General features: G+C 47.0%; 1 protein-coding gene across 1 annotated transcript; it reads left to right on the top strand.

The window, feature by feature from the left end:
* Positions 1 to 5,421: 5,421 nt before the first annotated feature.
* Positions 5,422 to 8,883, top strand: LOC146027060 (uncharacterized). The gene is made up of 2 exons (XM_083158062.1): positions 5,422 to 7,129; positions 7,982 to 8,883. Exons 1-2 carry the CDS (start codon positions 6,713 to 6,715, stop codon positions 8,552 to 8,554), a joined length of 990 nt encoding a protein of 329 aa, XP_083014188.1. The 5' UTR covers positions 5,422 to 6,712; the 3' UTR covers positions 8,555 to 8,883.
* The last annotated feature ends 14,221 nt before the right edge of the window (positions 8,884 to 23,104 follow it).

The raw sequence follows: 23,104 nt of genomic DNA, 5'->3' as shown, positions 1-23,104 counted from the left end.
ACGTCACTGCAGCATGAGTTCAAAGAAGATGGAACTCCAAACTTATTGCATAGACTCCATAAATTTGGAGTTACATCTTCTTTGAACTCATGCTGCAGTGACGTGTCATTCCTGATTTCTGGGATCCTGGTGTTTATCTGATATTACAAAGGCACACATCGCTTCTTTGCAAACTTCGTGGGAAGTGCTGGTCCAGAAGCTGGATATATATATATATATATATATATATATATATATATATATATATATATAGGGGAATGAATTGTCCGGCACTCTCGTCGATAATGTAAAGTGCCCCGGTGCCTTCCTCGAAGTAGTATGCAGATAGCTGTCCCAGGAGTAGGTGACCCCTATAACAGACAGGCGGCACTCACGGGCGTTGGTTGTATCCAATTTTTATCAAGTGTTAAATAGTGATACAGGGCATTCAAAGCATGGTCGACGTTTCAAAGCCGTGTCGGCTTTTTCCTCAGGACGATTTTTTTCTATTACCACCTTTGCATATACAGGGCAATCCTCAGCCATTGGGAGGTTTATCTATCTCTACATCCTCCATATTACAGTTTTAACACTTTAACCATTTCAGGCACAATATGAGAAAGGTGTGTAAGCCAGGCATATACTGTATGTGACAGACCTCGCTCCCATTCTGATAGTATATACCAGACTGATAAACAGGTTCACATACATCTCACATTTCTCATCACTCTTAAGATCCCAGCAGAGCTCCGTGAGTCTGGATAGGTGATAACATTACACTGTTATATGCATCTTTGTGTTATATTTCACACGGATCACATAGCTAATATTACTCATTGGATAATCACACTCAGATTCCTAAACATACACAAAGGATGTAACTACTCTTCTAAATTCTGTATCAATCCGTTAAAGTATAGTATGTTTCACACACATTGTGTATAAGGCAGGGATAAGACACCCACTGCACAGGTACACATTAGAACAAGCGCACAGTTGTTTGAATATCTTTTCTGGATCACAATTCATTGTAATGTGAGGTTCCTGTGTCAGGCATGAACAGAAGCGTATAACGAAAGCATTTCTAGTAGTCATAAATATAGCACAGTAAAAGGATGAATACAGCTTCCAGGAGAAACACACATTTACTGTACTCCCCGAAGAAATTATAATAATTAAAAGTAAAACACAGCTGATCATACTGTAGCTAAACACTACAGTATATACAATAAATACAATATTGTTGTTTACCTGCTTTATGAATTCCTGCTGGTTCTGCTCTGCCTTCCTCTGCTCCATGCTGCTAACCAGCTCTGTGTTATGCTGTGTACACAAGGTCCGATTTCCTTTCCGATGTTGACGATATAGTCAACATCGGATCGGCGTCGGATCAACATCGGATGCAGATCGCAAGGGTTTTAACCCTTGCAATCCCGATCCCGATCCGATCCTGATGTGCGTTCACGTATCGGATGCCAGAAAGTCTTGGCTGCCTTGTCTATATAGTGCAGATCTGCACTATATAGTCAAGATAGGATGCAAATCGGATGTGCCTTAAGATCCTATCCACGATCCTATCTGATCGGATCGTGGATAGGATCTTAAGGCACATCTAAGGTGTGTACACACCATTATTTTGAACACTGCAGACTGATTGCAGCAGATGTGTGAGACCCTGCACAGTCTCCTTGATTTGCAAACCTGTGAGATAATAGCCCAGTGTCTGACAGCTGAGCTCATTAGCTCCTTATAAAAGCAGGTTCCCCTACTCCAGTGTCCTTGTGCTATTATATTGTTCCTGCTATTTGTTACTGACCCCAGCCTGGTTCTGACTATTCTTACACCTCATCCTACTGTACTGCAACTGTTTTACTGTGTTTGACCCGGCCTGACTTTGGATTCTCCTTTTGCATAATCCTTCGGTACTTTGCCCATTTGTTCCTGACCCGGCCTGACGACTATGCTTCCTTATTCTACTTCCCTAATATTACACCAGCTTCTATGGGGAACCTGACCAGGGGGCCGCGACCGACGTGTCGGGTGCCGCAGAAGCCCAAATCCCCATTGGTCAATGGAAGAAAACCCCCAGCACAGTTAGACTCCATGCACCTGCATCAGGTCATGCCAATCCCCAATTTGGTAGATCAATACTTCAGTTTGTGACCGAGGGTGATTAATTCCATTGTTTTATTGTCTTATATTTGAACCTCCTGCATTTATAGTAGGCTGTGCTTTCACATATTTTAATTTGCAAATAAAATGCCCAGTCAGTTTCTCCTTTGCACTAGCTCTTCTCTTGCCCCCAGCACCGGACATCTGATTGTGGTCAAGAAACCTAATTCCACATTAGAGATTCTACTGTATAGCAAAGCTATTCACACAGTGGACTTGCCATAGTCCATTATTTCCCCCTCCCCTACAGCATCGCTAACCTCAATACCCCCACACCCTTTAAACTCATTGCACCTTACCTCTGTCCATCAGTCAGCCACTGACATTTCCATAGCCGCTATGCTTTGCTGTGTATGCAGACCAAACCAGTGCTTTGGTCTACACAGCAACTCATTCACATAGTGGATAACCATGTGTGCGGCTTACATAACACAAGCTCCTGGTTGTTGGTTTGTTTTTTGACTGCCTGTAACTACTGTACAGTACTGTACAGTATATACATATACATATATCACATTTTTGGTGATACAAAATACCTCTCAGCCTATATATAAACAAACTTACAGTACTGTACCCAATATACACATCTGTGCCTCCCCGTCACTCCAACAGCTCACTGCCCAATGTTTTTTCAGCAGCTTCTTCGCCTCTCAGGGTCCCTCTCACCTTATGTTCAGCATGCTCCTTATAGTGACTCTTCTACAGTTCAGCAGTGAGGATGGAATCACATGCATCATCTACAGTACAGTACAGTAAAGTAAAACACCTGGTGGAATTTCCTCTCACACACACTAACACTGTCCTGTAGTATACAAACCTTCAGCAGTTTCATGACATGTCACCATCAGGAGTTCCATGACAAGAACCAACCACATGAAAACCTGCTGTAAATGCTGTTAAAGCTATCCCAAAAGACACCTATAGTAATTACAGTACAGTAGCAAAGTACTGTACTGATCAGATGGCGGTGGAATACTTGGCCCCTCACCCGGGTCTGAGGTGGATCACGGAGAAAGCGGGCACGTGCCGCACCTTGGAGGCTGACGTTCTGTGAAATTAAATACAATGCTGGTATTATAATGTAATGGCCATAACACATCACATACAGTAGATCTGAGACAGTAATGCAGATGACACCTCATATTGCAGACAGTAATGGAGATGACACATTATGCGGGCCACTGTAAGGCCCATGACGCATTACAGCAGTCGCCACAACACATTATGTGGCACACCGCAATGGCCATGGCACATCACATATAGTACAGTATATCTGAGACGGTAATGCAGATGACACCTCATATTTTGGACAGTAATGGGAATGACACATTATATGGGCAAACGTAATGCCCATGATGCATTTTACTGGTCACCACGACACATTATGTGGCACACCACAACGGCCATGATGCATCACTTATAGTACAGTATATCTGAGAGTAGAGCGGATGACACCTCATATTGCTGTCAGTAATGACACATTATGCAGGCCACCATAATGCCCATGACGCATTACAGCAGTCACCATGACATTATGTGGCACACCACAATGGCCATAACACATCACATACAGTACCAGACAATAATAATGTACAATATAAAAGTACTGTATTGCAGTGCAGGCTCTTACCTCTCAGGAGGAGGGGGACAACAGCGATGCTTGATGCTCCCTGCTGCTGCCGCTGCTGCTTGTGGTCCCTGCACTTCTCCATCGCCACCGCCACCTGTTGGTCTCCGTTGCCGGTCCCGAACCCTGTCCCTGGACCAGTGCAGTATCATCCTCGGTACTGCGCATTCGCAGAACCTGTTTTTTCATGGGCTGCCCCACAGCAGCCCAGAGGCATCTTTGAGGGAGAGAACACCTCCCAATGCAACTGCCTTGGGTGACTGGCAGGTTAGACTTCCTATAGGAAGTCACTGACCATCACAGTGAGGCCAGTGCAGTCTCACAGACTGTATAAGTATGCCTGCTACTTTGCACAAACAGTAACGTAATATTAACGCAGGGTTCAATGCAACAATGTATAGGATGTTATTATATGGGGTATGCAATCTTGGATCACGGCTGTCGATCCCCGCAGACAGCCGTGATCCTGACCCGTTTGCAGTCAGATCGACCACATAACGAAAGACAGGATTCAATGTCCCATCTGCCCATGGGCGCAAAGGTGGCATGGCCGCGAAAACGGCCGTGGATTGTCAATCTGCGGCCCTGATAACGACAATCCACGGCCGTCATCGGCAGAACCGGCCCAACAGCTTCGGAAGTCGTGCACATTCTGCCGTGATCTCACATCAATGCTGTCGTTAATGACAGCATTGAATAGGGAGCCGCCGCTATTTCCCACGTCGGAAATAGTGGTGGCACATTGCATACCCCCTTATCATCGGGCTGAACACACTGGGCGGCTTTTGAGCTGAAAGCAGCTCAAACAAGAAAACTGAATTTGCCCACTGTGTATGGGCCTTTACTTCCATGCATGTAGTTATGGCAACGTGTGTCATACCCTGCATCAGCTCTTATGCAGTGGCAGTAGTCGTCCTAGCCAGTCCTGGCAGCAGGGCCGGCGACAGGGGGGGTCAAGGGGGACAAGTGTGACGGGCCCCAGCAATCTGAAGGGCCCCAGAGCTTCCATGCCCTGGCAAGGCCGCTGCTTGAACTAACTGGCTTTTCGGTGACCCTCCCGGATCATCCGTCTACTGCGCACCATCTATGTGTGGCTGGGTCTGACTGAATCACTGTGTGCTACTGCCGTGTACAGTGAGTGCACCCTGCCGCTCAGTGCTTAGAGCCATCTACTTTGTGTGTGAGTACGGCCTGGGGCCACAGGTGCACAGCTGTACCAACGCTGGCGCTATGGCCTCAGTCTCTGTCTCCTGTATTTTTACTGCGCATGCGCGGGTCATCTGTTCCACTCACTGTGAACGACCCGCCTTGCTTGCTCTTAGTGCTTGCCATTCTTTTGTGAAAGTGAGAGGCCAGCAGCAGCCGGGAGCCAGCAGGAAGCAATAACCAGGAGCCAGCAGGAGTGAGAATGAGGGAAGGGCGCACCTGAAAGCAGGACCTGGAGCAGCGAAAGGTTAAATGAGGCTCATGCAGAAGAGGGTTGTGTGGATTTAGGATTAGGTGGGGGGCCCCAGAAATATCTTTGTGCAGGGCCCCAAGATTTCTGTTGCCGGCCCTGCCTGGCAGGCATCTACTGTGCTTGTAGAACTAAAAGCATCAGCAAGACCTGGCATCCTCAGACATACTGTATAACTTATGCTAGGTACACACCAGGACGACTAGGGCACGATTCTGTCAATTTAGATCCGATTCCGACCGGTTGTATGCAGATTGTGTGTACTATCGTGTGTTTTTGCCATTTATTTGATCCGATTCCGATCCAATGCGCGTTCACGCCGCTCGTTTGGTCGCATCTTTGGTCCTACGTGCTGCAGGTAGGATCCGTCAATCCCAGGCCGACCGACCGTCAATCGTATGCAGATCGTGAGTGTTTTTTGCCGCCTCCGTCGTCCGTCCGTCGGTGCGTCCGTCGTTTGATCCAGCCTATTTGAGTGGCATTTCCTAAACACTCCCCCGGCGCCATGTTTTTCCACATAGCAAACAGCGCTGGCGCAGCAGTTGGACTCTCCTTCTTGTCTCATCTCCCAGAACAACAACCTGGTATGTTTGCACTCCCAATGCTCTTCTATGCATGCCCACTGTTGCCACCAATGTATATAGTGTGTATAAAGCACTGGTTTGGCAACCGTGCACCCGACCATGTCACTGTTTTTTTTGGGTGGGCCCCATGTGTGTGTGTATACATATAACCAGTGTCCACCATTGCAGTATTCCAAGCACTCCTCTCTGCTAGGCCCCATTCACCTGTGTGTGTGTGTGTGTTTGTGTATATATAGATATATATACATAAACCATTGTCCACCATTGCAGTATTCCATGCACTCCTCTCTGCTAGGCCCCATTCACCTGTGTGTGTGTGTTTGTGTATATATAGATATATATACATAAACCATTGTCCACCATTGCAGTATTCCATGCACTCCTCTCTGCTAGGCCCCATTCACCTGTGTGTGTGTGTGTGTTTGTGTATATATAGATATATATACATAAACCATTGTCCACCATTGCAGTATTCCATGCACTCCTCTCTGCTAGGCCCCATTCACCTGTGTGTGTGTGTTTGTGTATATATAGATATATATACATAAACCATTGTCCACCATTGCAGTATTCCATGCACTCCTCTCTGCTAGGCCCCATTCACCTGTGTGTGTGTGTGTGTTTGTGTATATATAGATATATATACATAAACCATTGTCCACCATTGCAGTATTCCATGCACTCCTCTCTGCTAGGCCCCATTCACCTGTGTGTGTGAATAGCAATCTGCACAATAAAATGTATAGTGGTTTTCATAAAAGTTTATTAACATTTTAAATACTTAAAACATAAGAACTAGGTAAACTGGTAACTATAACTATAAAAATTTAAATATGAAACAAAACATGGGTATAACTATAACAACTAAAATGGTTTTATCTTTTTACAGTCCCAATGTCCAACGCAAAGGAACAAGAGTTTTTGGAAGGGTTTATTGAAAAATATCGTACACACGAATGCCTGTGGAGAACAAAATCCAAGGAGTATTCAAACAAAATGAAAAGAAACCAAGCCTTGGAGGAGTTGGCACGCTACAGTCTTCCATTTCATCCAGAGGCCAATGTTAAATGGGTGAGGAAACGCATCCAGAATATGCGCACGGTGTTCTTAAAGGAACACAAGAAGATGGAGGCTGCAAAGAAGTCTGGTGCTGGAGTCGACGAGATGTATCAAACATCGCTCTGGTACTATGACCGGTTGACATTCACCCTCAGCCAGGAGTCGATGAGGACAGGAGTAGTCCTTATGGTAGAACATGAAAACCAAGAAGTCACGGCGCAGGAGGAGGAGGAGAATTCGCAGTCTGCATCGGTGAGTCTATTTTTTTGGCTATCTAATTGATTCCTCCTGCCAATCCACAGCGCCCTCCCCATTAAAGTAGGCCATGTACTCTTCCCTCACCTGTTTGGCTCGTGCACTCCCTGTGTAGCGTTGTGTTGGGGTTTGCAAGGAGGATATCTGCACTACCTCCTCTGGCAGTTCTTGGTCTTCTTGGAGTGCTGTGCCTGTAGCCCTTTGCTGTGTGGCTTTTCTGCGGAGCAAATTGTGCAGGACACAGCACGCCGTGACAACCCAGTCAATTTTGTCCACCCTCAGGTTAATGGCAGTGTGGAAAATGCGAAACCGGCTTGCCAGGATGCCAAAAGCATTTTCCACAACACGCCGTGCCCTGGATAGCCTGTAGTTAAAGATCCTTTTGTCATGGTTCAACCCCCTTTGCGCATATGGCTTCATGACATGCTCGTGCAGGCCAAAAGCCTCGTCAGCCACAAAAACAAAGTTAAGCCCCTGTTTAGTTTCCTGGACAGACGGCAAGTGAAGGGTGTTCGCTATGAGCCTTTCGTAGAACTTTGTGTCCTTGAAAGTGCCACCATCCGATGCACGGCCATTCCTTCCTACATCCAGGAAGATAAACTCATAGTTCGCATTAACAACAGCCATTAGTACAATGCTAAAATAGCCCTTGTAATTAAAATAGTAGGAACCACTATTGATAGGCTGGGCTATGCGGACATGTTTGCCATCAATGGCTCCACCGCAATTTGGGAAGTTCCATCGCTGTTCAAACTCCTCTGCGATGACTTTCCATTCATTCACGCTGGTAGGGAACTGAAATTAGAAGTAAATGGAATTGATTAGTAAACATGTTCAATTTTTTTACAGCTTGGTGACTACCCACCTGCAACCCCAGACCTATCTGTCCTATCTGAGAATGCATGCACATCGAACGAAGTTCCTACTCCGGCACGCACTCCGCCACCCACCCTGGAACCCACTCCACCACTCCCCCGTGCCAAAAAAATGCGTGGCAAAGGAAAAAAAGGAGAAGCAGCGGCACATGAAGAATTTATGATGCGGGCACATCAAGTCCTGCAAAGAAACCCGGACAAACATGACAACTACTTCACTTATGTGGCAGAGTGTGTTCGCAACATGGCTCCTGACCAGCAACTTACTTTTGAAAAGTTATGCATGGAGTTGGTGTATAATGGCAGTTTAGGGTATCTCAACAGTGGCACTAAAATAGTTGGCATTGGTAGTGCACCAGACACACCACTGTCATTAGAATCACCAGTGCCTACTCCGCCTGCCACCGTAGCAGGCCAGTCGAGCACAATTCCAACACATACCCAGTCAACACCTACACAGCCTTCTCAACCCCCCAAGTACCGTCAATTCTACAGTTCTTTACTGATAGAAGATCCAGAGTGTCCTGTTTTTGAGGATCTGTCTTAAAAAATAGGCTACTTTATCATTTACCATCGACATGGTCTCAGCTGCAGGTATGTGATGGCCACTGCTCACATGGCGTATGGCGCACATCAATGGGGCCGGGACCATTGCATCTGCGCCATGCGCCATGTGGGCCGCAGCCTTTACATATCTGCAGCAGACATCCTCTGCCACACAAGGGCCACAGTGTGTATTTTTGTTTATTTATATGCTGCTACCTGTACCTGCATTACCAGAGGGAGAACAGGATTCTCCTCAATCTGGATAGCAAACTCCATTTATTGCCCTTTTGTCTTTGCCAATAGTATGGGGTACTGTGCGGCAGACATGGTCTCAGCTGCAGGTATGTGATGGCCACTGCTCACATGGCGTATGGCGCACATCAATGGGGCCGGGACCATTGCATCTGCGCCATGCAGAGCCGGCCCTAGCCTAAATGATGCCCTAGGCAAGATTTTGGCTGGTGCCCCCTAGCACCACCACTAGTTCCGCCTCTGACCCTGCTCCCCTTTACCAGCACCATCAACCCTCATCATAGCAGTCATCATTTTGGTGCTCCTACCCGCAATATTTTAAATAGAAACAGTGCACACATTTGGTGCGCAGCCCAAACAGGGAAGGGGCATGGCCACACAATTTTGCCCCCAATTCAAATAATGCCACAAAGTAGTGCAACTTTATTCACATTATATAATTCGATGGTGTCCCTTATTCACGTTACATCACACTGTAGTACCACTTTACCTTATATACATTACTCCTCACATTATACCCTTAGAAAAAAATTCTGAGAAAATATTGTATTTTAACCACCTCCATGGCCACACTGCAACCCAGCACAAAGCAGTGTGTGCTGGGCAGAGGAGAAGAGCTGCAGCTGCTGCTGTCACTTAAGGGGAGGGGGCCCGGGCCACCACTGGGCCCTCCCATCAGACTTTGGCCTGGGTAATTTGTACCCCCTACCCCTTTCTCTCGGCACCCCTGATAATACCACACAGTAATGCCCCTTACACATGACACACATTATTAATGTCCTTATAACCATAATGCCCCTTACACATTATGCCAACCTTTATTAATGCTCTTCATACACATAATGACACACATAATGCCCCTTACACATATGTTGCACATTATTAATGCCCTTATACACATGACACACATAATGCCTGTTACAAATATGTCACACATTATTAATGCATTTATACATGACACACATAATGCCCCTTACACATATGCCGAACACTATTGCACAACCAACCCACCCGCAGTCAGCACTCGCACAGCCGCTAACACTGTGACCTCTGCTTCTGCTTGGATACAGATGTTTCCTCATACATCTTGTCTCAATAGGCCATGCAGCTCCTGGCCAGTTCTGCTAACGTTGGGGGCCTTTTTTGCTGAAAATTCGTCTTCTTTGCATTGTTATGACAAGCACACACAAGGAGCATCCGATGATTAAAATGATATGTGGCATGCCTATATTCTGTGTGCGACTCTGGCTGTACCTGCATACGGAATGCTATGTTACAGTGATTTCCATGAATACACTATTTCATATGCAGATACAGCCTCACTCACACACAGAATATAGGCATGCTGCATATCATTTTAATCAGCAGAATCTGCTGATGCCCCTAGGCATTCCAAATGCCCTAGGCAATTGCCTAGTTTGCCTATGCCTAAGGCCGGCCCTGGCGCCATGCGCCATGTGGGCCGCAGCCTTTACATATCTGCAGCAGACATCCTCTGCCGCACAGTACCTATCCCTACTGTTGTAAGGGCATGTTCCAGAAGTTACCAGAGTGTGTTTTTTTTGTTTATTTATATGCTGCTACCTGTACCTGCATTACCAGAGGGAGAACAGAATTCTCCTCAATCTGGATAGCAAACTTCATTTATTGCCCTTTTGTCTTTGCCAATAGTATGGGGTACTGTGCGGCAGACATGGTCTCAGCTGCAGGTATGTGATGGCCACTGCTCACATGGCGTATGGCGCACATCAATGGGGCCGGGACCATTGCATCTGCGCCATGCGCCATGTGGGCCGCAGCCTTTACATATCTGCAGCAGACATCCTCTGCCACACAGTACCTTATCCCTACTGTTGTAAGGGCCTGTTTCAGAAGTTACCAGAGTGTCTTTTTTTTCTTTTTATATGCTGCTACCTGTACCTGCATTACCAGAGGGAGAACAGGATTCTCCTCAATCTGGAGAGCAAACTCCATTTATTACCCTTTTGTCTTTGCAAATAGTATGGGGTACTGTGCGGCAGACATGGTCTCAGCTGCAGGTATGTGATGGCCACTGCTCACATGGCGTATGGCGCACATCAATGGGGCCGGGACCATTGCATCTGCGCCATGCGCTATGTGGGCCGCAGCCTTTACTTATCTGCGGCAGACATCCTCTGCCACACAGTAGCCCGTACTTATTGGGAAAGTTTAAACTGGGTCATACATACTTAAATCTTTATATATAGTGTGTGTTTTTGTACAATATCTTTTATATATGGTATTATAATATATTTGTGTTGACACAATCTATTTACTATTTTACATGTTTTAACCATGAAAGGCCTAAAAAACCTGTTTCTGTCCTAGGCCTAAATTATAAATAAAAATATTTTGTTTGCACAATAAAGTGTACAGTGTATATTTCATCCTTACCTTGCAATACTGGTACTGCAGCACCTTCACAATGGCTTTGCAGGTCTCCGGGATGATGAGGCCCAAAGCTTGCGGGGAGATGAGGGATCCAAACTTTAGGTCAGCAAGAGACCGTCCTGTCGCCAGAAACCTCAGGGTCACCACCAGCCGTTCCTCAGCAGGGATAGCCATGCGATACTTGGTATCCTGCTTCTCGATGTGGGGAGTCACCAGACGCAGCAATTCCTGGAATGTGGCATCATCCATCCTCAAGAAGTTACGAAAATCGTCTGGGTTATTCTCCCTGATGTCCCTGAGCAGTGGCATGTGCGAACGAGTCTGACGCTGAAGTAGCCACTGCTTTGTCCAGCATGATCTTTCTCTCCTGCGCTGGGCTCTCTGACGCCTGAGCTTCAAAACTGCATAATAGAGCAGGTACTGTTGCTGGTGACTACCCATCACTGCATTCTCCATAGTGCAGGGTTAAAAGACACTTTGTAATGGCAGGCAAAACAAAGTAATGTGTAAATAGCTATGTCCAGCAGGTATAAACCAAGCCTCACTAGTAACAAAGCAGAAATACACTGGTTTAAAATGGCTGCTGCTATTCCTATCCCCCTCTGCTAGTCCTCCCCCCTCTGCTAGTCCAGCCCCGTCATTCAAATTTCAAAGGCCCATCTGACGACGGTCGCATGTGTTCTTGCAAAAAAAACAAAACCAGCGATCCGACCGTCTTAACGACCATCGCGGGCGCATCGGGATCGGATCTAGATCGTTCCGCAAAAAAACACAATTTTTGCTAATCGTTTGCTGGGGACTGCCTGGGAGCTCCCGGGAAGTCCAAGGGAAATCGTTCCATGGTCGTCTATCGGTCGTGAACGACGGTGGTCGTCCTGGTGTGTACCCTACATTAGAAGGAATCTAAGAAAAAAACTATATTACTTATGTATTATCCAGTGGTGCAGCTAGGTGCCATGGTGCCCGGAGCAAGGGCATGTTTTGCGCCCCCCCAATTTGTCGTAGACGGGGCATGGCTTAACATTATACCACACACCCAGGGGCAAACGCAGGATTTCTAAAGAGGGGTTTCTCTATGTATAACCCTGACTCATATAAAAATACATACACATTTAATGAAATCTCCCCTTCAACTACTCACACACAACACCCCTCTCAACCCACTCACTGTCCACCCTACAGCACTTTCCCACCCCATTCAAATAACCCCCCCCCCCCCCCCAAAAAAAAAGCACTCTCCCTGGCCCTCCAATATTCACCCACAGCATACACAAAAGTACCTTTTCCCTAATGTAGCTCCTGGAGGACTTCTTGCTCAGCCTCCGAGTCCCAGCAGCGACACACAGCAGGCAGCCTGTCAATGAGGGGAGCCTAGGGTGGCTGCTCGGACAGACAGGCCTGGCAGACAGGCTCCTCTGTGCCCATCTCCTTCCTGCCTCCAGCAGCCAGCTGCGAACAGTGTGGCCAGGGAGATGAACGTGCGGGGGGCTGAATAAAGGGCTGAGCGGGGGAGGTGATCGGCTGGGCAGCTAAACTGGTGAGTCTGCCGTTGCCTGGGACGGCTGTCCCCTGTAACCCTCTCCCGTGCCGCTGGTATTATCATCCGCCCGCCCTCCTTTATTACATACCAGGCGCCGGGGATGGCTGCTGCTGCTGCCGCCGGGGAGATGTGTAGAAGACGCGCCCGCCAATCACAGTGTATGTGGAGGGGATGCGCCGGCAGTGATTGGCTGGCGCGTCTTATGCACATCTCCCCGGCGGCAGCAGCAGCAGCCATCCCCGGCGCCTGGTATGAAATATAGGCGGCCGGGCGGATGATACTTCTTTAATATAGGCAGGCGGGCGGGCGGCTGTAATATAGGCGGGCGGGCCGGACATACTGGCGCCTCAGTAATTTTGGGGGGGGCAAGCTTCCCCCTCGCCCCCCCCCCCCCCCCGTTCCGGCGCCACTGACCTTGAGGTTAAAAAAGAAAAATATTGAAGTTTTTTAATTGTACTGTTTACTGGCCACTGTATGTACTGTATATGACATCTCACCACTGTAATTGCGAATGTAACACAGCCAAAACGAATAAAGACTACACAGTAATATACACTAATATTATACAATAATACATTGTACATGAATACACCTTAATAATCCACACAAACACATCAAAAAGCTTTTGTTTTAACTCCTGCACTGACAATTTCATCAGTACAATGTCCAGGATATTTCTGCTAGTTCTTATATTTTGTGACAGGCAAATCTGTCTCCTGACATGTGCTGGTGTTCCTTCTTACAGTTCAATTCCATCTAGATTTCTCAACCTTTGGAAAATCACTATCTAATGTCTTTTTATAATCATCTTTATTAGTGCATTGTATTGATCTTCTGTTCTCCTGGAAATAACAGACTTTATGTGTTGCGATTTTAATCAGGAAACCTTGTTGTATTGCCCCCAAAGTGTTTATTTTAATTATATTGGCTTTTCAAAAACAAGCTATTTTGTAATATATTTTTTTCATTTCAAAATTGTATTCAAGACCGGATGATGATCAATTTTTTAAGTCGACTTTAATATATAAGGACTGTGCCTATACCTGCATCCGCATCCAGCCTTTGTTCTATATTAATGGGTTGCACATTTATAATAAAATGCAGCTTTATATTATAATCCCTAGTATTGCGCTTTCTGAGTCTTGTACATGGAAAATATGCACACTGACATACAGTAACATCCAAAATCATTGTTCTGAAATTGTAGTGTCGGCATGAATGGTTCATCTCGTGGTGCTTGCATTCCTCCTCCTGTTACTGTCATTTTGCTCCACTGCATTTCACAATTCATACTCCTTTATCAGATAGATGCTGAGCCCGCATGTATCTACTCCATGCCTTGTCCAGCATTACCATTCTGGCTTCAAATCAGCCATATACTTTGCCTTTTGTGTCTGTTAATACAGATGTATCCACATAGGCAGGTATTCAATGCCATAATTCACCCTGTGCAGCGAATCCTGTTTTGGATTTGCTGCACAATCGCTGGGTTCCGGAGGGCTGGTGCATTCGCTGCCAGCCATCCCCTCGCCCCCTATTCAATGCCTCAGGGGCTCGCTGCCCCTGGCGGCAAATTTTAAACACCCCCCCCCCCCGGTTGAATGCCGCCGGGGGACAGCGTCAGGCAGGGAGATGGAAGCCTCCCTGTCTGCGCCGGACACTGTCGGCGTGAAAGAGGGCTGGCAGGGACACAGGGAGCGCCCCGGGAGAGCTGGCAGGGGACTGGGATAGGGAGCCCTCAGCCGCTGCACTCACTGGTCCCGCTCCTGCATATTTAATGAATGGAACCAGTGTGCAGTTAATATATGAATATTAAGGATCAGCTCCCGGCCCCCTGCTGGTGAATCTGTAAAGAAAAAAAAATTGTAAAAAAATATTTACATTTTTTTTATATATATTCATGTGCTGCAAGCACATGAATAAAAATAGCATGCCCCTTCACAGAAAAAAAAATCATATTTTTTGACACCCAAAAAAACCCCCTTTATTTTAAAAGATCACATTCCAGTTCACCTTAAAAAGATGACGAATGCAAAAAGGTGAATCATGGTGAAAATCACTGAAGACAGCAGTTCTCCCTTTGAGCATTGAATGCACTCTCGGCGAATTTGAGTAAGAACCCCATTGAAAACCACCGTCGAATCTCACACGGCGAATTGGCAGACATTTACATTTACATAGGAAAAATACTGGCCATAGAATAATCCTTGTGATACAAGTCGCATTATACATACTGTAACACATGAGCTCTGGGTGACTCTGTTGAATTGGGTGTATTTTTTTTTTCAATTTCTTCCATTAAATGACATCTTAGTTACAGAACTCAGTAAATAACATGCACAACCTGTTTCTGCTGATTAAAATGATATGCAGCATGTCTATATTCATTGTGTGACTGTAGCTTTATAATTCTGCATAATAAAATTAAACATTACAGTGTTTTCATGGAAATCACTGTAACGGGGCATTTTGTATGCAGATTCAGCCACAATCACACACTGAATATACAGTACAATGCCACATATCATTTTAATGCACCCTGTACACACCATATTGCAAAGATGTAAGATGCTATTCAACGGAAAAAGTTGCAAAAAATGTCAAGTGGTTTTACTGAATCGCACCACCGGAAGTGCTGTTTAACGCGAAAGGAGGCTTGATGTACTCGGACACATCTGTACTCATCATCATAGGCGTGCGCAAGGGGGGTGCCGGGGGTGCACAGGCACCTCCTAATCATAGCTGAGGGATGGGGCTTTCCAACGAGCCCAGCCCCGTGTCTCTAGCCCCCTGGGAACCGGAGATACAAAGCTGGAACGTTCCCTATAGGATAACATGGGACCCGCTAATTCCGACCCCCACCCAGTTCAATGGCTGCCAGTTCCCCCTTCGGCATCACTGAAGCTCGAGGTTGATTTCAGTCGAACCCAAATCGCTGGGCCTTCAATCTGATACCAGGCGGATCCATATGGATTATTTGATTCCAGGGATATTGAGGTTAAACCGTTTTTTTTTGTTGTTGTTTGTATGTGTGTGTGTGTGTGTGTGTGTATACTATGTGTGCGGGCGGGCATTTGCCCCTGGGCACTTGGGGTACAAGTGTCCCGTGCCCGCCACAGCCTCCTTCCCTTTTGAGTGGCTGACCAGATGCTGCCTGCCGCTGACAGGTAAAGTAGCTTCAGTGTGCGGCGTGCAGCATCCGGCCAGCGGCTCAAAAGGGAAGGAGGCTGCGGCTCCGGTGGGCATCTTATAAGAAGAGTGCACAGCGCTACCCGGAAGTCCGGATTCACGGGAGCGCTGGTGTGCAATGCGCACCCCCAGCAATGAGCATGAAACTCCCCTTGTCAACGAGCATTTAACCACCCCCTTCCCAGGGAGCATGTGACTCCTGGCAAAGAACATTTCACATCCCCCCCATGGCATAATCTGTAATGGCCATCACAGTCTGAGGCGTAACGTGTAATGGGCATCATGGTGTGAGGCGTAACATGTAATGGGAATTACACGTACAACGTGTAATGGGCATTATGGAATGTGGTATACTATGTAATGGCTGTGTGATGTGTAATATGCATGTAAGTATGTGTTAATTTTTGGCGCGCGCCTTCGACGTGCACAGTCCCTATTGTCCCTGTTTTAATAATATTTTTTTAAGCCCTAACATAATGTGTAATGGGCATTACGGTGTGTGGCATGTGTGATGGGCATTATTGTGCGTGACATTATGTCTAGTGTGTTTCATTATGTGTAATAATAGGAGATGATGAACACGCCCAGTAGATAGTGATGGACACGCCCCCTCCAATGGTGCACCCCCTAATAAAATGGGCTGCGCACGCCTATGCTCATCATAGGCGTGCGCAGCCCATTTTATTAGGGGGTGCACCATTGGAGGGGGCGTGTCCATCACTATCTACTGGGCGTGTTCATCATCTCCTATTATTACACATAATGAAACACACTAGACATAATGTCACGCACAATAATGCCCATCACACATGCCACACACCGTAATGCCCATTACACATTATGTTAGGGCTTAAAAAAATATTATTAAAACAGGGACAATAGGGACTGTGCACGTCGAAGGCGCGCGCCAAAAATTAACACATACTTACATGCATATTACACATCACACAGCCATTACATAGTATACCACATTCCATAATGCCCATTACACGTTGTACGTGTAATTCCCATTACATGTTACGCCTCACACCATGATGCCCATTACACGTTACGCCTCAGACTGTGATGGCCATTACAGATTATGCCATGGGGGGGATGTGAAATGTTCTTTGCCAGGAGTCACATGCTCCCTGGGAAGGGGGTGGTTAAATGCTCGTTGACAAGGGGAGTTTCATGCTCATTGCTGGGGGTGCGCATTGCACACCAGCGCTCCCGTGAATCCGGACTTCCGGGTAGCGCTGTGCACTCTTCTTATAAGATGCCCACCGGAGCCGCAGCCTCCTTCCCTTTTGAGCCGCTGGCCGGATGCTGCACGCCGCACACTGAAGCTACTTTACCTGTCAGCGGCAGGCAGCATCTGGTCAGCCACTCAAAAGGGAAGGAGGCTGTGGCGGGCACGGGACACTTGTACCCCAAGTGCCCAGGGGCAAATGCCCGCCCGCACACATAGTATACACACACACACACACACATACAAACAACAACAAAAAAAAACGGTTTAACCTCAATATCCCTGGAATCAAATAATCCATATGGATCCGCCTGGTATCAGATTGAAGGCCCAGCGATTTGGGTTCGACTGAAATCAACCTCGAGCTTCAGTGATGCCGAAGGGGGAACTGGCAGCCATTGAACTGGGTGGGGGTCGGAATTAGCGGGTCCCATGTTATCCTATAGGGAACGTTCCAGCTTTGTATCTCCGGTTCCCAGGGGGCTAGAGACACGGGGCTGGGCTCGTTGGAAAGCCCCATCCCTCAGCTATGATTAGGAGGTGCCTGTGCACCCCCGGCACCCCCCTTGCGCACGCCTATGGTACTCATACAGTACCATTCACCCAATACATTTACCATATGACATCTTAACTGTCCCATATGGTAACCCTGGCTCATCTATTCAGAAGAAGAGTCACGCACACCTTAAATGTATCATGTGGTAACCCTAGCTCACCTATTCAGAAGAAAAGTCACAGGATACTATGGGGAAAATTTACTAAGATTGAATGGGTACAAATGCCCTGATGTGTACCCATTTGATCTTAATCACGGCCGGCACCCGCCATTCAGCAAATTAACAAATGGCCAAATTCTACATGCTCAGCCGAATTCAGCATAATGAATGAATAGACCAAATATGGAACTCGGCCGCATATGGCCATGGAGTTTTATAAGATTGGCAAATTTACTCTCATTCTTATGGCTGAATTCGTCTGTGAATGTACCTCAAAATACAAATGGAAAATATGACACATTTTCCATCCGTATTTGCTGAGGCATGCATGAATCAGTGAGATTTGTGCATGCTTCTCTGTGTAAAATAAGAACAAAAAGTGTAAAAAAAATTCAACCGCATGGTCACCCCCCTATGAGCATAAACCTCTGTGAGCTGGTCCTGGTTTCTGATTTTCAAAAACCAGCACCGTACTCTTGGACAAGTCCTGGTTCCAAAACAAATAGTAGGAGTAGGAGCCCTCCGTATTTTTGTAACCAGCACCAGACTCAGCCATCAGGGTAATGTCATAGCTGGGGGACACTTTAGTACAATGTTCCCCCCAATCAATGCCACCATGGCTAGGGCTGAAGCCTGTGGCTATCTCCAGCTCCCTGAGGCAGTGGGTGCCACGATGATAGTTAAGGTGTAAATTAAAGGGTTAAAAAAAAGTATTGGGTTCTGCTATGGAACAAAAAGTCCCAGCAAACTACAAGTCCCAGCATGCAGAGCATTAAAGGGTCCGCTGTTTTTTGTAGTTTCTCTCTCCATTGCCTTCCCCAGGTGTCCAGTGGCATAGAGATGGCAGGGGAGAGAGATGAGGCAGGGAGTCAGGCAGTTGGGAGAGATGATAGCCTCTCTCCCCAGCTCAGCACATGATGCTCAATGTCTATCTCTTTAAACGATACAGTCAGCCAACGGCACCCCTTGCTATATTTTTAACAAGGGCATAGCCATGCCCCCTCCCACTGTCATGCCCCTTTTTAGCGGGGATCTGGCCCCCCTGCTGGTGTCACCCACTTCCTCCTATGTCACCCATTCCCTGAAGTAATCCACTGCTGCTCCAGTCACCCATTGTGTGGTGGCACCTGTTTCCTCTCATTGTCACCCTCTGCCTCTCCATGTGCAAGATGCACTAACTCTTTCCGGTACATCATGCCACGGATTCGATACATAATCCCGGCGGTCGGGATCCCGGCGGTCGGAATCCCGACACTGGAATCCCGACCGCCGAAATCCCGACATGGGGGGGACATGGATCGCCCCCCCCTTGCGTGCTCGCTGCGCTCGCCACGCAGCGGGCCCGGTGCCTCGTTACGCTCGGCACGCTATTTTATTCTCCCTCTATGGGTGTCGTGGACACCCACGGAGGGAGAAAGTTTCGGGATTCCAGTGTCGGGATTCTGAACGCCGGGATCCCGACCGCCGGCAAATTGACCGCATCCCCATGCCACACATTGCAGTGACACTGCATTCATAATAATCGCATAAGTACTAACGCACATATCCACAATAGAAAGCCCTACCGATAAGAGCAGTCCTTATACAGATTTATGACCCGGAGACCGTCTGGGCATGCTCAAAATAATGCGGATGGCCACAGAGGGTGCCTGGAGGGATCTATATCAGATTCATCTCAGTAACAATGTGGAGGAGAGTTGAATGGGCTTGTTTAAGATGTGGGTCTTCAGAGGTCATTTGAAGTTTTGTAGAAAGGGAAAGAGTCTGATGAAGAGAAAGAGAGAGAATCCAGATAAAGGGATCAGTGCATGTAAAATCGTGGTAGGAGTGGAAGGAGGTCAGTGGCATAGCTACGTTTTGGGCACCCCCCCGCCGTTAGGGGGGGGTCGCCCCCCCCTGCCGCCGCCTTGCCGAGCACCCCTACCCCGCCGCCCCGCCGAGCACCCCTACCCCGCCGCCCATGCAAACCCCCCCTCAATCCCCTGCAGACTTACCTATCGCGCTGGTCCCGGCGGCTCCATTCTTCTGCTGAGGACCACCAGAAAATGGCCGCCCCCATACAGCAGACAGTTTCAGAGAACTGTGTGCTATATGGGGGCGGCCATTTTGTGGTGGTCCTCAGCAGAAGAACGGAGCCGCCGGGACCAGCGCGATAGGTAAGTCTGCAGGGGATTGAGGGGGGGTTTAACTATAGCACCGCAGCCCCCGGCGCCCCCACATGCACAGCGCCCCCCCGCAGTTGCGGGGGCTGCGGTGCTATAGTTACGCCCCTGAAGGAGGTAGTAAGTAATCAGGAGAGGCAGCATGCATTAGTGAAGGGAATGGGCAAAAAAGGAGAAACGGTGTAAATGGGAGAGGACTGGGTGAGAGCTTTGTAATTCAGTGTGAGAAGCTTGAATTGGATTCTGAATGAAAAGAGGAGCCAGTGAAGGGCTTGTAAGAGATGGGAGTTGGACATAGTACGTTTGGAGAGGATGATGAGCTGGACATTGAGGATAGACTGAAGCATTCTGCAATGCACGGTGTGGAAAATACAGTATGGACAACGCAGTCTTGTCCAGTCCAGCATGATAGAGAAAGGGGGGCAGGTGGCCAAAAATCATAAACACACAATATATTAACATAAACATCTGCATTAGTTAAATAAATAAATTAAGTAACCCCCACACCCAGGGGCGGATTTAGGGATGATGGCGCCCCTAGGCACAACAATGATGCCGCCCCCCACCCCCTGTCTAAGTATATTATTTTTATTGATTACTTATAAGCCCTCATTTGATAACAGCCAGTATAATGGATTTATTAAAAAAAATCTGTGACATGTTCTTTTATTATGAGTACATATTTACTAAGTAGGATAGTTTACAGGGGCAGTAACTGCATGTGCTATCCATTTACACTCTATTTGAGATGGAATATGGTACAGTACAGTGGATATTTTGCAGTTATTGGTACATTTTGGGCTGACAGTACCATCACAGGCATCCAAGTGCCACCCCCAAACTTGTGCCGCCCCTAGGCACGTGCCTAATGGGAAATTCGGCTCTGCCCACACCCCACCACCCAAGATTATGACAACCCCACACTCCAACCACGATTGTGATACTGCTACATATCATCCAGAATCATATCCAAATGGTGTGGGTGATGCAGATGGAATCGGTATATGCAAAAGGTGGCCCCTACGACCGGAAACTGCTCCATAGCTAAAGGCCCGTCATGACCAGCAACTGAAGAAGTTGTGAGTACAAATAACAATTAGCCTCCCTCCTGGGCATCAGCAACTGCAGCACTCTCCCATCCCCATTATGACTGACAGCAGTGTCTGATCAAATGTCAGAATCTGTGCGTTAGTGTGTCTGTAAAGGTGGCCATACACACACGCAGATTTATCTTCAGATCTCACTGGTTGGAACAAAAACATGGTTATGGATGAGAGCACATGAAAGTTGACCATTTGCTTTGAAATGCTGGAAAACTGACAAACCTTATGAAGAAAACTAACCTTTCAATATCTGCGTCCCTATTGGATAATATGTCATGTGATACCCACAAGCCATCCCCAGCCTTAGATGTTTTATCCTCTTGATTCCTATTCAGTCATTGGGCGGGATGTTCTAACATCCGCAGCCCAGCTCCGCCCCCCTTGGCCCCCCATCGCCTACATAATTATCGCATATGCTCTAACATATGCGATAATTTTGGCAAAGGACAGCTCTTGTGTTAAGAGCTGTCTTTTGCGGTGGTAGACTTAGCCTGTGCCCATCTTGTCCACAGAGTGTCCTGACTTGATCTCCATTCTCCCCTTTGTTCTAAGGTTCTTTTTCTGTCCTGAAATCCTCACATCCTTTCCACCCTCTTGCAAGCCTAAGGAATGTGGTCCTGCAAGGACATAAATCCCCCCCACTAACTTATAAGAATCAACATGCTTTTTGGACCTTTCCAATATCTCTTAACCCCTGTCATCCCTGCAGCTCAGCCAAAGGCTGGTTTATCACAATTACATTTCTCATTTGCTCTCAAAATCTGGAAACAGACAAAAACTGTCATTCAGACAAGGTTCTGTAGTTGAATCTGTTTGATTTAAACAATTTGACCGAATGTTTTCTCCATTTTCCTGGGTTTGCGAGCAAATTGCTGATTGTCATTTGCTCACATACAGTACCAGAGTTACTAGTTGGATGGTTAGATAAAGGCCAGCATAAGTCAACATAAGTCACATGTCCAGCATAAGTCACTGTTTCCTATTTTGTCTATTTATTTATGTACTCTGTAACTGAGCACTGTGAATCCCTTGTGGAGCCATATCAATAAGGATAATAATAATGTGGGCATGCATAAATAATTGGCACAATTAGATAAATTGTATTTTAGTTTAGAAAGGCTCGATATTTATTCATAACAATTGCAGGTCATATAATTTCACGTGTGAACCCATTTGATCCAAGCACCTTCTCATCTTTCTACCTGTAATATTTCTGTATGTACCGAAGAAAGTAATATTTCCCCAAATTTTCCTCTATTTCTTTTAACTGCATACATCCAACACTGAGGTGGCCGGAGACGGGAGTACCACGCGGCTCCACCACGCGCGTTCTTGAAAAAGGGGTATGGTCTTTCAGGAATACCCGTGATCGTGAAGCCATGCTCCCATTTTGCCACTGTGGGGCCTAGCCAGATCTCTGTCATGCCCCCTGTCTCCCTGCATAAATGCTGTGTGCATAGATGCACGTACAGCATCTTTTTTCCCCGCTGCTTTGCTAGGCAGAGCAGTGGCAGGCAGCGAGGTCTCCCAACTGCCCCCCCCCCCCCCACTGCATGGATAGGCCCCAAAGAACCATGAAAATTGGGACAGTTGTGAGGTATGTAACTGTACTAATATATATATATATATATATAGGATCTCAGTCAGTCCGGCACTCAGCCTTTAGTTGAGCAGCCACCTGGGTGCCCTCCAGAAGGTAGGTGTAGGGTGCTATAGCAAGCAAGTAGCGGCACTCGTCAGGGTTTGAAAAAGTCAAAAAGTGGTTTTTAATGCTCCAACGTTTCGGGGCTCCAAACTGCCCCTTTGTCAAGGTGTACAAACCGTTTGTACACCTTGACAAAGGGGCAGTTTGGAGCCCCGAAACGTTGGAGCATTAAAAACCACTTTTTGACTTTTTCAAACCCTGACGAGTGCCGCTACTTGCTTGCTATAGCACCCTATATATA

This window comes from Crinia signifera, chromosome 8 (genome assembly GCF_055691185.1).
Source record: "Crinia signifera chromosome 8, ASM5569118v1, whole genome shotgun sequence".
In the NCBI taxonomy this organism is placed as follows: domain Eukaryota; kingdom Metazoa; phylum Chordata; class Amphibia; order Anura; family Myobatrachidae; genus Crinia; species Crinia signifera.
Note: the sequence above shows the minus strand (reverse complement) of the source record. Positions and strands in the feature narration are given on the sequence as shown.